The 14787-nt window shown below is 30.6% G+C and overlaps 5 protein-coding genes across 5 annotated transcripts; 3 read left to right on the top strand and 2 right to left on the bottom strand.

Moving 5' to 3' along the window:
* Positions 1-798: 798 nt before the first annotated feature.
* GO595_005421 (Laminin A family protein) lies at positions 799-2694 on the bottom strand (the record flags this gene model as incomplete). Its single annotated transcript, XM_067918662.1, has 1 exon — positions 799-2694. One exon carries the CDS (start codon positions 2692-2694, stop codon positions 799-801), a length of 1896 nt encoding a protein of 631 aa, XP_067774371.1.
* Positions 2695-3146: 452 nt separating this feature from the next.
* Positions 3147-4241, bottom strand: GO595_005420 (uncharacterized protein; the record flags this gene model as incomplete). Its single annotated transcript, XM_067918661.1, has 1 exon — positions 3147-4241. One exon carries the CDS (start codon positions 4239-4241, stop codon positions 3147-3149), a length of 1095 nt encoding a protein of 364 aa, XP_067774370.1.
* Positions 4242-4715: 474 nt separating this feature from the next.
* On the top strand, positions 4716-5816 carry GO595_005419 (ubiquitin fusion degradation protein; the record flags this gene model as incomplete). Its single annotated transcript, XM_067918660.1, has 1 exon — positions 4716-5816. The coding sequence occupies one exon, from the start codon at positions 4716-4718 to the stop codon at positions 5814-5816; it is 1101 nt and encodes a 366-aa protein (XP_067774369.1).
* A 3434-nt stretch (positions 5817-9250) lies between these two features.
* GO595_005418 (uncharacterized protein) lies at positions 9251-9733 on the top strand (the record flags this gene model as incomplete). Its single annotated transcript, XM_067918659.1, has 1 exon — positions 9251-9733. The coding sequence occupies one exon, from the start codon at positions 9251-9253 to the stop codon at positions 9731-9733; it is 483 nt and encodes a 160-aa protein (XP_067774368.1).
* A 153-nt stretch (positions 9734-9886) lies between these two features.
* GO595_005417 (uncharacterized protein) lies at positions 9887-10456 on the top strand (the record flags this gene model as incomplete). The annotated part of the gene is made up of 1 exon (XM_067918658.1): positions 9887-10456. The coding sequence occupies one exon, from the start codon at positions 9887-9889 to the stop codon at positions 10454-10456; it is 570 nt and encodes a 189-aa protein (XP_067774367.1).
* Between the last annotated feature and the right edge of the window lie 4331 nt (positions 10457-14787).

The raw sequence follows: 14787 nt of genomic DNA, 5'->3' as shown, positions 1-14787 counted from the left end.
ATCTAAATTTTTACATGCTGTAGCTATGGGTTCGTTTGCTTTAGTTCTGTTACATATCATTAGGGTGAATAAGATGTTTTGATTTTGTTATATTGCTGAATTTTCTTGTTTTTTCTGTGCAATCAATCATTTTCTTTAAAAATAAAGTAATGTTTTAATATTATTAAAATATATTTTAATAAAATAGTATTTTTAATAAATAAATTAATGAGATTAAATTTCCTTTAGTAGATTAAAACATATTTCAAAAATAATATATAAATTTGGATTCAGTTTGGTGTACTTTTGTTCATGAATACTCTTGAAATAAAATCTAGAAGGAGCATGCCCAGTTTTGGTGCTAATTACGTAGTTACTTGATGAATATCTACAGAAGTAATTGAAATTGTTCTTTCGTCACCAACGACTTGCGATTACAAAGATACTAATGCTTGTTGTAAAAGATTGATGAAGCAATAAAAATACGTAAAATGGATTTAATAAGGGGATATAACAAATGAACCAACGGTGATACCTCAATTAAGAAGTCAGATATAAAATATACCGTCTTCATACACAGGAGATAATGAAATTATCCTGAATAAGAACCCATACGCATTCAACAGTGGTGATCTTATCAAATTACATATACATATGATAGGTACACAATATTGGGAAGAGCTCTTTAAGCCGCATCAACATGAAGATGAACAATCAAAAAATATATTCAAACAACAGTTAAAGTGATGTTAAGTAACTTTACGATATCGTAAACGTCTTCAAAACACATCAAGCAAAATAAAGTTGTGAATATGGGTTTTATAATTTTTGTTTGCGGATGTACATGTAGTGTCCCACACCAATAGCAGCACAAACTAATACCGCAATAACTGTTACTATAATAATCACTGGCCATGCCCATGATGGCGTTTTAGTTTCGGTCAACCAACCACCACCGCATTTCTCCATGAATGGACTATCTTTAGAACCTGCGTAACATTTCTTTGTTTCATAACAGAATCCGCATAACTTATTCCTAGCGAAACAGTCCTTCTTATTATCTTCTTTTCCATCTTTACGAGCGCAGATATCAAATTCGTCTGATTCGAATTGTTCCCAAGTGAAGTTCCAAAATGCTGGAAGTCCATCGAAGTTAATTGGTGTGTTTTCTAAGTTCCATTGTGTAAAGTTCCAAGCTGGAATGCCATTCTTTTCATCATTTGGAGGTGATGCGAGTGCATGCATTCTCATCTTAGAAATAGCTTCTTTAAGACGTAAGCATTTGGAATCTAATCCTCCAAAGTTGTTACGATTACCATATGGTGTTGATGGTAATGGTCTAAGGTCATAACGTGATGCTATTTGTTGTGCTGGGTCACCTTGTGAAAAGTTATCACGTTTGTAATTGTTATAACGCATAAAGGCTTTGAATGTGTCAAAGTCGTTGATACGAGGAACTTCACGTTTCATTAAGAGATAACGGGGTGACTCATAATAGGAACGATAGGGACCGTAAATGCCAAGTGACTTAACGTATTCGGGGTACCCTGCAAGGTTGTACAAGTCTTCATGCCAGGGAACGTTAATGGAGGGGAAGTAGCTATCGTTCACTAATTGCTCGGTGACATCACTCATACGATAGGTGCCTGGGAATTGCTCAATGATCCATAAGAGGTCTTTGGTTGGCTTAACGCCAAATGTAAGTTGCTTAGAATCAACAATAACATATTGGTTGTTATATGTGCCGGAATTGTGTTTGATGAATGTTTCTGCCCATTCTTTACCATTATCACATGACCACACGGAAAGGTATGCACGAACCCATGTGAATAAGCTTTGTGGTACACAGACTTTATAAAGTTCATCATTGTAATTATTCAATGTTGTCTCGATGACAAAAAGTCCGGCATCATTGATATAAAAGTCATCATATGAAGAGATCTTTCCAATACGTGTTGACATTATAACACGATGTGCTTTGAATCCTGCATTCTCACTAAGATGAAGATTATATTCCTTAAGTTCTCCATGAAGTTCTCTGTAGTCACTCCATGCATCATGAGCGAAATAGATATCATCATATCCTGGTGTAAGTTTGACTAAACCAGTACAATGTTCACGGAATTCTTTGGCTGGTTTATCATCCTTGAAAATGGCTGCAATGTCAAACATATCGCCGGCTGATTGGAAGAACCAATGATCGAAAAGGGACATCTTTTGTTCTGGATGACCTGATTCAGAAATTGCAAAATCATAACCAGCTACAATACCATGGAATTGTTGTAAGATTAAACCAACTTTTTGCCAGTATGGGCTTTCTAAGTAGGCCTCAACTGAGAGTTTTGTGTAATTATAATTTGCCTCGATAAAATCATGGATTTTTGGTGGATAAATTTGTCCACGTGGATAACCTTTGATATCTTTGATGAGGTTGTAATGATTGTAAATTCCTTCGTGTGCAAGATAACCTTCAAGGAATCCAGTGCAATACATAATGTCTGCATCATCGTTGCCTTCAATTCCTGTTATGTGCATCTTGTACCAACCAACAGCATGAATAGAATTGTTGTATACCGCATATGCTACTGCGCCTGTTGCATTCTTGTCAACACCTTTCTTTAAGGTAAATGCTCCATTAATCTTAAGGCAAGTGGCATTTGTAACATTGTATAGAGGTTCAGAATAAGAAAGTTGGAGTAGAAAAGACAGCAGCATTTATGGCCTTTTGCTCTGAAATGTTGGCGTTTTCGGTTGGTAAATTCTATGATTTACGTTCTTTCATCGTTTTGAACGACAATACCACAGACCTCCCCGAACAAAAACGTTTAATATTAACAACGATAAACATAAACTTAACAAAAAGTGAAATGTTTAAATTTGATGGAATTACAATAAACATTTATAATGTTACACAACAATTCTGATAAATTACTTGTAAATGTAATTCCATCATTTTCAAAAATAATGGATAATAAATATTTATGTTTAATTTCACTATATTAAGAAATACGTAACAACACAAAGTAGTTGCAGAAAGTTTGGGAAACTTCAGTTTTTGAATATAAATCCGATGATTTTTCATTCATTCAATTCTATCGTTGGGAACCACTTGAAATATATCAAAACTTTTGCATTAAATTCAAGTGACATTTAGATAATATTTACTTTTATTCATTCCATATGTAATCGACATATTCGGGAACAGTTCCATTTTCTTCAATACACACAAACGACCATTCCTCGAGCATTTCTTCAAGATCACTGAACTCGTTACAGCTCATTGCAGTTTCTATCATTGCCACGATGACGTTTCCATTTAGTTCCTTATTGTTAAAGTCCAAATCTTTCAACTTATTTTTCAACTTTGACAATATATTTTTTCTTTGTTCGAAATCGAATTTCAAAAACATTTGGTTCAACAAATACGGAATAACTTCAATTGGCTCATTTCCGGATATTTCATTTACATTTGTCACTTTTGTACATAGATATGGTTTATATTTATCCTTAACATCGTTCCAAAAGTTAATGAAGTTTTCGTTTGCAAATTGTTCCGGTTCCAAAAAGAATTTCTGCGCAGGAATATGATAATGTAATATACGCGTAACAAGTTCCTGAATATATCCGATTTTGTCGTTGTCTGTAAACTTATGTTGAGCAACAGTAACAACGGACCAATAGAAATATGATACGCTTTTGTTACTTTCGGGAAGTTCGTCGCATAAAGAATTTGTCAGATGCAGATATTGTTTGATGTCATCGAAGTCGGCACTGATGCCCGGTGTGAGATATAGTAAGTTAGCAAAACACATACTGAATAAGTAGTCGAATTTAGTCGTTTGGTTAATGGTTTGAATGAGTCCGGTTGATTGTGATTTAAAGATTAAAGAACGTGGATCATTGGGCTTGACAAAAGATGTGAACGTTTGAAGTGTGATCTCTGTGAGAAAATATTGGCGCACTAAATGTTGGATTAACCAGTCATCGTTTTTGTATTGACCTTCTAATAGAAACTTAATGAAGGATTTGTCAAAGCTTGTAATACTACGGAGCTCAAGGGTTCGATAAAGATCGATTTGCCAAAGTTCTAGATTCGTTTTTGGTGAATCAAAATTTAAGGAATTGATCTTGAAGATTTTGTTGGCAACAAATGAGGTGCCAAGTTTACGTCGATAAGCTTCCTTAAACTTTTCTTCTTCGTTGAAAATGATTAGAATTGCCAATGTATTCATATCGACGTTTTTTAAATCAGTAATCATCATTTGAAGATAAATTTTAACCATTTCCCTAAGGTTTGTTGTGGGATCGTTTGTTAATAGTATTGCATTTAAATATAGATATAATAATTGTGTTTGCAATGATTTTGTATCTTTTTGTTGATAAATATATAAATATTGTCGACAATGATGAGAAATTGCTGTTTTTGTTAGGCTTTTTGGATTTGAAGCTGCTAAATTATTAAGACTTTGGAAAATTGATATACAATCTTCAAGTCTTTGATTTTCAGCAATTTTATGATTATTTAAGTTTTCCCATTCTATTGTATTACCGCTGATTTTCGAATCTTTCCAACCAAGTTTAATTCCATTTCTTAAGCAAAACATATTTCCTTTGGTTTGGATAAATCGAACAAAGTATGTCAATTCTCTTTTGAGCCAAAATATTATTAGTTGACCGTTAAATAAATACGTTTAAATCAGGGCGCCCCAAATCCAAACCGCGACCAATCACTCGAAATGACATTCAACGATAACTTCAGATGTAAATGCGTTTTATCTATTAGGCCAGAACTCGAACAATCTGCTCGTATTCTTCTACCTGAGTCTGTTTTAGATACTATTATGCAAAGAAATCAACATATTTCAGTTATGTTTTTTGCAATCAGAAATACAGCTCTAGGAATTTCAGTATATGCTGGTGTTGATTCGTTTACTGCACAACAAGGCACAGTTTTTATACCATTTTGGATGATGGAATATCTTCAAGTCAATGAAGATAACACTGTTCGTGTCTCTTTAACATCATTAGTACCAGCCACGCGTGCACTTTTCCAACCACAAGATGATGCCTTTCTTAATTTACCCAATCCCCGCGTCATTTTAGAATATTCATTACGTCAACATCCATGTTTAACACAAGGGACAATTCTTAACATTGAGTTTAACAACAAAATCTATCGACTTAAAGTTCTTAAAACAGAGCCTAAAAGTGCAGTTCAAATTCTTCATGCAGATGTCATTTGTGACTTTGCTACACCAGTGAATCAATTTGACCACAAGTGGAACGAGCCAGACACTGACTCATCCGACGAAGAGCTCAACCAGAAGGTCCAAGTCGGCCGAACACTTCGCGGCGAAACATTCACAACAAAACCGACGCCGATACACTCCACTTTTGAGAAGCGCGAAGCAGAGAGAAGAAGAGGAAACAAATTCACTGTAACGCGCATTGAGGACGGCCGCGAGATCCTCCCGCCAAAGCCTAAGGAAAAAAAGACAAAGCCTAAGAACCCTGAAGAGAAATTTAACGCATACGGACCTGGCCATATAATCAAAGTCAAGAAAGGTAAAAAACAACCACAGTCACAGTCACAACCAACGCCAACACCAGCACCACAGCCTGTTAAGCCACAACCAGAGCCAAAGGAAGAAAAGAAGAATCCATTCTCTGGAAGCGCTAGAACATTATCAGGAGCTCCTGTGCTGCCAAAGGTAATACCAAAGCCAACAATGAGACCTGTGGTGGAGGAAAAGAAGAACCCTCAGCAGGAAAAGAAGGAGGAAAAGAAAGTAGAGAAAAAGGATTACTTTAAGGGCACCCCGCGATCACTGAAGTGAATAATAATTATTAAATGAGTGAATTATTTTGTTTGTTTTCGTAAGGAGCGTTCGTTAAATGAATACGATCTTGGCGAAATTAATTTCGAAGTAATGAAGTTTCATTATGCCGATTGAATCGAGACCGTTTATTTCATAGTATTTTGATCGGTTGGTTCAATATTCACACAAAGTAATTGGACATAAACATTTTGGTGTTGGAATTAGATTTTATTTCTCATGGATATAAATTTTTATCTATAAGAAGGATCGTTGACGATGTCCCTTAGATGTTAAAAACATATTAAAAAGATTTGAATTCATTATTGAAATTCGACATTACAAAAAATGTTTTATTCATAATTAAAGAATTTATTCCTTTTATGTTTCTATTGCTAATTATAAAGAAATTCATATTTTATTTTTTGTTACATTAAATCCAGCAAATGTTTCATTTTTATAATTTTCATTTGTTATCACATATTTTGCAGGAACATTACCAAATGCATTAGCGCCAATTGTTGGTTCTTGATACCCATTAAAATGAATATGCATCAAATTATTACAGTTGTAAAACGCATCGCGACCGATTTTTATTAAATTCTTCTCAAATTTAACATATTTTAAGTTATTACACATGTAAAAGGAACTATCACCGATCGAACTCAATGAAATTGGAAAAGAAATATTTTCAACTTTCAAACAAAAATAAAATGCAAAATCATTAATCACTTGGAGATTATTACCGAAAATTATTGTTTCCAAATTATCGTAATGACAAAACGAATATTTTCCAAGTGAAACTAATGAATTCGGAAATATTATTTTCGTAAGTTTCGTATTCGATATCATAATGAAATCGATGATATCATTAACGGGGTTAAATGCATTTTCATAAATTATTTGAAGATTTTCACTCAGAACAATTTTTTCCAAATTTTTACATCCTGAAAAAGCATATTTTTTTATTTCAATCACTGAATTAGGAATTGAAATATTTCGTAATTTTATACAGTAATCAAATGTCGATTCCTCAATTGCTTTAATGTTTTCACTAAGTTTTATCGATTCTAAGTTTATACATTTAGAAAATGCATTATTTCCAATATACATAACAAAATTCGGGATTTCAATATAATTTAAACGTGTTTGTGAATGAAATGAAAAGTTTCCAATCGAAATAGTTGGATTTGGTATTCGGTACATTGTTTTATTTAAGTTTTGTGGGAAATATATTAAATTTACGCAATTTTTATCAAAGAGAATTCCATTTATATCTTTAAAATAAGGATTTTCATTTGATACAGAAATATGTGTTAATTTCGAGCAAGCAAAGAATGAAGAAATCTCAAAATTTTTAAAACTTTTACCAAAAAATACATTTTCTAAATCAACACAATCATAAAAAGCATATTTACCTATTGATATAACAGAATCGGGAAATATAATCTCTTTTAAACCACAATAATTAAAAGCATTTTCATCAATTGTTGTTATTGAATTTGGAATTTCAATATTTATTATACCACAAGAAAAAAATGCATTTTTCTCAATTATACCATTTTTATCACAGAAAATTTTTTCAATATTTTTATTCAGATTAATGAATTTCAGATTTAAACATTTCTCAAAACAATTTTTACCCAAGAAATAACATGAATTAGGAATTGTAATATTTTTTAGATTTTGGCAATTATAAAATGCATTTTCTCCAATTCTTTCTAAGTTTTCTCCTAAATTTGTTATAATTAACTTGTTGCAAAAATAAAATGAATCACTTCCAATTGAAACAAGAGAATTCGGAATTGTAATATTTTCCAATTGGATACAATAAGCAAAAGCTGAGTCTTTAATTGTTAAAACATTTTCGTTAAGTTGAACTGATTTAATTCTTTTACTTCCATGAAATGATGAAATTCCAATTGATATTACACTATTTGGTATTGTGATTATTTCGTTTTCTTTTCCAATTGGATAACATATGATTTCTGTTATGTTTTTATCATATAGAATTCCATCATTATTACAATTTGTAAATTTTTGATTTTCTTGTGGAACAGAAATATTTAATAATGCGTTACATGATTCAAATGGTGAATCAGCAATAGTTTGTACGTTTGAACCAAAATTAACAAATTTTAGTTGATAACAATTAGAAAATGCTTCTTTCCCAATAGATAGAACAGAATCAGGAATTGTGACGTTTTGCAATGTAATACAAAAACGAAATGAATAAGAGCCAATCGAAATAAGAGATTGAGGCAATATGATTTGAGTTAAACATTGGCAACTCTCAAAAGCTGAATTTTCAATTGATTCTAATTGAGAATCGTTGTCAAAAGTAATGGATTCTATTTTACTGCAAGAACTAAATGACATACTTTCGATGCGTTTGACAGATTTACTAATATGTACTGTTTCTAATGAATCCCAATATTTAAAAAAACTAAACGGAATAGAAATAACATCATCTGTGATGAAAAGTTCTCGAGGTTTTCTTTCAGATAACATTGCATATTTCATACTCGAAATTTCCAAAAAATCTTCATTTGCTAAAGTAAGTGTTTTCTGATAACTTGGGTTAAAAGACATCATAAGGTAGGGAAAAAAGATCAGTGAAAGCATATTTTTCTTGTGAATTTATCATGTTTGTTCAGACGTTATAACATTCAAAAAGTTGATATTCAAAAAAAACAATGGAATGAAAAGAGAGTCAGTCCGACAAAGGTTTCCTCTATAAAAAGCTTTTATATTTTATAATAATTAAATATTATATATTTTATAGGTAAAAATATAATTTTCTCATTTTAAAATCATTTATAGATACAGATATTGATATTTTTTTGATTTTTGATTCAATGGTTTATATCGATTTTGAATTCGAAATGATCGATTTTTAATTTTTATGCTTGGGTCGATATCGTTCAGATATTCAATACCATCACAACCGGCGCCACTTCGGCACCCATTTTTGAAAATGTCTCATTTTTAGCTATTTTTTTAATTGTTCTAAATATATTTTTAATATATTAATAATTTCTTTATTCAATTCGTTCTAAATAATTTGGAGTATGTAATAATTATTAAATAATATGTTCTTGTGAGGATATTTATGTTTTTCAAGAACGGTTATCTATAACGATAGCTTTGTCGGACTGACTCTATGAAAAGTGTTTTACACCTGCATTTTTTCCTCAAAAAACAACAGGTTGAGGGAATGAGTTTTTTCTACTGAAGTCTTTATTTTCTTTTACATAAAAAATTATTTTGATAAAAAAATAATGTTATGATAAACTTTCTCGAAATAGATTTTGGTATTATTTTATATTAATACTCTTGTCTCTGACAAATGGCGAATAAATGAATAATACCTAATTGTCATATGATAAATTACTTATGGAATTTCTCCCTTCAAAAAAGTGTAGGCAAAAATTAAAACAAAACTTTTTCTTAACATGGCAAAAAATCACATCATTTCATTTTCGAACAAGATGGATTTTGACAAGATGTGGGCTGATACTATTTACGATGATGATAATCCAGGTACAACACTTGGAGGAAACCTTACATCATTAACAAACTTTTGTTGTGTACGACTTTCACATGCACTTATGTCTGGAGGACACACGATTACTCAAACAAGTGATTTTAAAGATAAAAATGGAAAGCGATATATCATTCGTTGTGCTACAATGAAAGCTTATTTAACACAGAAAATTTCTGCACCAAAGAAAATTCTTGCTATTACAAAAACTACAAGAGGAATAGTTTATTTTGAAGACTGCGGATTTAGTGATGCAACAGGACATTTTGCTCTCGTAAAGAAAGGTGTGTTTAGAAGAGCTGGTGATAATTATTCGAATCTTGCCAAAAGCATATATTTATGGGAATTTAAAGATCCCGAAGAGGAGAACAACAACAATAAAAAAGCTACTTAATTTCATTATTTTTATTTCTTGATGCTGTGAAAAATATCTTTAAAAGAAATCAAGAAACGATAGAAACTTTGAGATAAACCGTCATTACTACGGTTAATTGAAAACTTGTCAGAAAATTTTAATCACATTTTTAATATATTATTGCTTTTCAACATGAACACTTCAAATAATCAAACACCAGATGAGTTCATTCAAAGCCTTCTCCAAAAGCTTCCTCTCTCTAAAAATAATTTTGATCCAATAATTGAATCAGCAATCCCAGAATTCTCAGGCCCTAATGGGAAAAATCTTGCCTCGATACTTTGCAGTCAAGTTCTCTCTGGAAGTAACCTTAACTTCTGGCATTTCAAGCTTCTTTTTACTGTTTTCAAAAATGAACTAATTCCAATTGATGAAATAGATAAAGCCGTAACATTTATTTCACAGCATCCACAGAGGTGTCCATATGGATCTGATTTTAAAGTTTCATATCTTACACTTGCACTTTGCTTCTTTTCCAAAGCAATTGACGAATACAACCATGAGCACTTTATGAATGATTGTAATGAATTGAAAAAAATATATGAATCTCAACCAATGATAAAAAGATTAATGAGACCAGAACTTAAATATCCAATGAAACTTCGTAACATTATGTATGAATACTTTGTCGGTCATAAAAAAAACTACGGCAGGCCATGCGATCCTGATGCGATTATACCACTTCTTTATGAACAGTTATAAAGAGCAAAATAAAACCTTCTTAAAACCGCTATTTTTGAATTCCAAACGATCGTTTCATTGTTATTTCGATAAATTTTTCAAGTTTTTATCTTTTAAAATCATTTTAAAACTATTTTTTTTTTCTTTTCACACAACATATCAAATTTTATATATTCTTTATAAAATGTATTTACAAACATTATTTTGATTCGTTCATCATTTCCAACTTTTCAATATTTGTTTTAACCTTTTCAATTCTTTCCACGAAATTCTTTTCTCTAAATTTACTTACGTCCACGCACGCATTAAATTCCATTTTTGGGAACTTCAAATTTTCCACATTTTTCATGCACGCGCATAAATTCATTCGCATAATTTTCGCGTCGTCTGCACGATCGACCAATTCCATCAATTTATTTATTCTCACGAAAAGCAAATGATACATTTTTTGTAGTTCCAACGATTTCTCATTTAATTTTTTGTTTTTCATTTTTAATGATTTATATCTTTTCATAAATATTTCCTTACGTTCGTCCAAAGATTCCTTTCGTTGTTTTAACATTTCTAAGTTTTCTTCATAATAATCAATTGCGTTTTCGATTGTTTCAACTGATTTTATTTCGGATTTCGTTTTAATGTTTTCGTCTTCTTCATTTCCATCAATTTCATTTTCTTTTTCTTCTTCTTGAAATTCTTCTAAAACAATTGGAACATTCGCTTCATATCCATTTACTTCCGGTAAATAATAATAATGCGAATTCGATTTATCATCAACAATCAAAATATTACTCTCGTTTTCATCAATAAAAAATCGTTTCGATGGATATTCAATGTTAAACACAAAAATTTGTAAAAGTTTTAGTGGTAAAACGGAATAAAATATTAATTCGTTCATATTGGTCATACAAATAATTTGCGTTTCATCATTCATGAAATAGGAATCAAGAAAATAGCGATCAGAGTACGTGATTACGTCATCAAATATTTGGTTTTGTGTAATCGTGAATAAATGCATTTCTTTATTTTGCGAAAAAATGAGACATAAGAAACTCCCTGACACAGAAAAATGTGCTGCTGTGGGCTCTTCTTTAAGTTTCTGATTAAATTGACGAAAGGTTTCATCATGCCAAAAACCGTCAGATTTGATGATGAAATTTGAACTCCCTTTGGTAATATAGACTTCCCAGTTATTAGGTATTTCAGTTTGGATTTGAATGGCATGGATTTCGTTACTACAAAATTGTAATTCATAACTTTGTGGAACATCAAACCCATTTTCAATTAATAAAATTTGTTTGTCTTCTGAGGAATCAATACGAAAGAAAGTAATCTGATAACTAAATTTCATGATTTCTGTTTTACGAGTGTCTGTATTTAAAAATATTATATGACCATCATTAGTGGATGATGCTAGAAATGTAATTTGTCCCATTTCAAAAAAACAAGAGTGATTAATGTGATGATTTGGAAATGGATATGAAAAATCTGTATTTTGTGCTGATATATAAATTAAACAAACTTCACCTTCTATTAAAATAAATAAATACCCTCCTGAGCTGGATACATCAAATTCAGTTGGTCTAATTTTTAAATGTTGAGAAAATGAATAAAAAGTAGTTTTTTTGTTAATTGTAATTTGAATACCATCTGACTGAATAACATAATTAGCCTCTAAAATTTGTGGCTTTTGGAAGAATTTTTTGATTCCATCTTCTGGGCAAACACATATTTTTCTGGTGATTTCTATTGGAACCCAGCTCATCCAAAATTGGCATATTAATTTACATTCAAATTAATTGACACAACTAAAAAAAAACGTTATTTAAAAGAAATACCCAGATGAACAACAAACCTTCGAGCCCTAAAAAGGGAAGAATTAATACCACAACAACAAGACCTATAACTACAACAAAAGGGCGAAGTCCTCAAAAAGAAGTTCATCCAGCTGACATTCATGAATTAAGAATGAAAACATTACAAAATCAAAACCAAATAAAACTTTTAAAAACACAACGAAGTAGATTAAAAGACAAAATTTCTTTAAAAAATGAAGCTATTGATTCTACTTCTAAACCTAACAAAATTAAAACTAATTCAACAAGTAAATCAAGAGTTGCACAATTACATAGAAGTGTCGAAAGTGCAAGAAATACATTGTCAAATCTTCAAGAAGAAATTGGAGAAGCAGAAATAGATGATAGAACTGCTTTTTACCAAGAAATGGAAGAAGAGATCAAAATAAGCTACTGCGAATATGACAGGATCCAAAATGAAATTCAGTATGAGAAAGGAAATACAAAAGACTGCAGAGAAAGATTTAAAGAAATTGATAATCGAGCATCTAAAAATTATGCTTCACAACTTTCCACTATTATCAAGCGAAACAAAGATACAAACAATTCGCTTCGAGATAAGTGGAATGCATATCAACAAAAAGTTAGAAAATTGGAAATTGAAAAACAAATAATTCAAAATAGAAAAAACAAAGTTGATCCAAAAGATACTATTGAACAAGCTAAAGAAAGTGAAGAGAAATTACAAGACGAAATTCATGATTTGAACAAAAAATTGGAAAAAGAAGATAGGAAATTTAGAGAAAATGTTGATTATTTAATGAACATTATAAATAATCAAAGGCAAAGAATAATTGAACATCTTTTGGGAAAGGATCAAGAAGAACCAAAAGATGAAGAAGAAAATCAAGTCGAAGAATAAAAGCGATTTTTTGTTAAAAATGTTTTATTTAAAAAGTGACAGTGGTCGCAGACGATACAATCGAAATCCGAATGAGCGGAATTTTCCCATTCGAAGATTTCGAAATTGAAAAAAACACCCAAGTTATTTCATTTGCCCCAAATCCTTGCATTCCAATTTTAGCATGTTTAACTTGCGATTCTGTATTATTTCGTGATTCTTTATCATATTCATTAAAACAAATTACAGAAATTAAAAAAACACAAGAATCATTACATGAATTTGGTCCAAATGCATGGGTCCAATGGTTTGATCAAGAAAATATTGCATTTGGAACAGCATCTGGAATCATATTTACTACAAAAATCAATGATAAATTTGAAATAGATAAAATCCATGAAACCAACATTTCACGTATTGTTTCCTCCACATTTGTCGCCTTTAATCATATTGGTTTGTGTACCACAAATTCAGAGATATTTTTTATTTCTCCAGATGGAAGTGTCAAATACCATACCAAAATTTTTGATGAACCATCAGTTATTCGTTGCGCAACATTTTCTGCACCTTCTACTATATCATGCATAATTAATGATAAGCCATATTTTCTTTCTTTGGACTTTGATTCATTTCAACGGAATTTCAAGCCTTTAATTAAATGTATTCCTCTTAGTAATGCATGTAAATTATCATATAGTTCAAGGAGACATCTTCTTTGTGTTGGAAAAGAAGATAGTTCAGCAATTTTAATAAATTGTAGTCCAAAGAAAATTGCACCTTATGAATTATGCAAACCAACACAAAACAAATCAATAATGTTTATGGTATGGATTTCTGATCAAGAATTCTTAATAGTTATAAATGAATCAGGAGAAATAATTACATATTACGATAATAACTCAATCTATAAAGTAACAAATTCGAATGCTCAAAAAGGATTTTCATTTTGTTATGAACCATTTACAAATCGAATTATATATCGAGATCAAAGTTCAATACGATTTATAGGAATATCGCAAATCAAATCACATTTTATATATACATCACATCAAGTTATAGATGCATTTTATTCCAAAACAATATTTAATTCTAAAGGAAAGTTTTATCCAATTACAAACATTGCGCATAACTCTAATTTGAAAATTACAGTAATATCAACGCCAAATAACTTTATAGTTATATATAAGGATGGAAAAACATCCGCTATTAAAGAAATTAAAGTACAAAATATTTGTATATTAAATGAATTTGTTGTTGTTTTTTCTAAAGATAATAATCATAAAGCGAAACTTACAATATTTGATATCAATAATTTAGATTTAATGTTAACAACACATTTCCCTTATTTCCCAAATACTATTTCAGTTTATGATAATCAAATGATTACATCTGATTCTTATCATTATTCAATAACTAAATTAATACCAAAAGAAATTCTTCCTGATTTATTAAAATGTGGGAAATATTATATTGTATTTAACCATGAAAAAACACATGAAAAAATACAAAACGCTTTTTTGTTTGATAAAGATTTGCCTGCTTTATATTGTGATAATGGGGATTTAATAACACCTGCATTAAACCAAAACATTTGTAACGATGTTAAATATGCATTCCAAATTGATTCGCCTCCATTTATCTTCATGAAATCTGATGGA

This window comes from Histomonas meleagridis (genome assembly GCF_020186115.1).
Source record: "Histomonas meleagridis strain 2922-C6/04-10x chromosome Unknown contig_34, whole genome shotgun sequence".
Classification (NCBI taxonomy): Eukaryota; Parabasalia; order Tritrichomonadida; family Dientamoebidae; genus Histomonas; species Histomonas meleagridis.
Note: the sequence above shows the minus strand (reverse complement) of the source record. Positions and strands in the feature narration are given on the sequence as shown.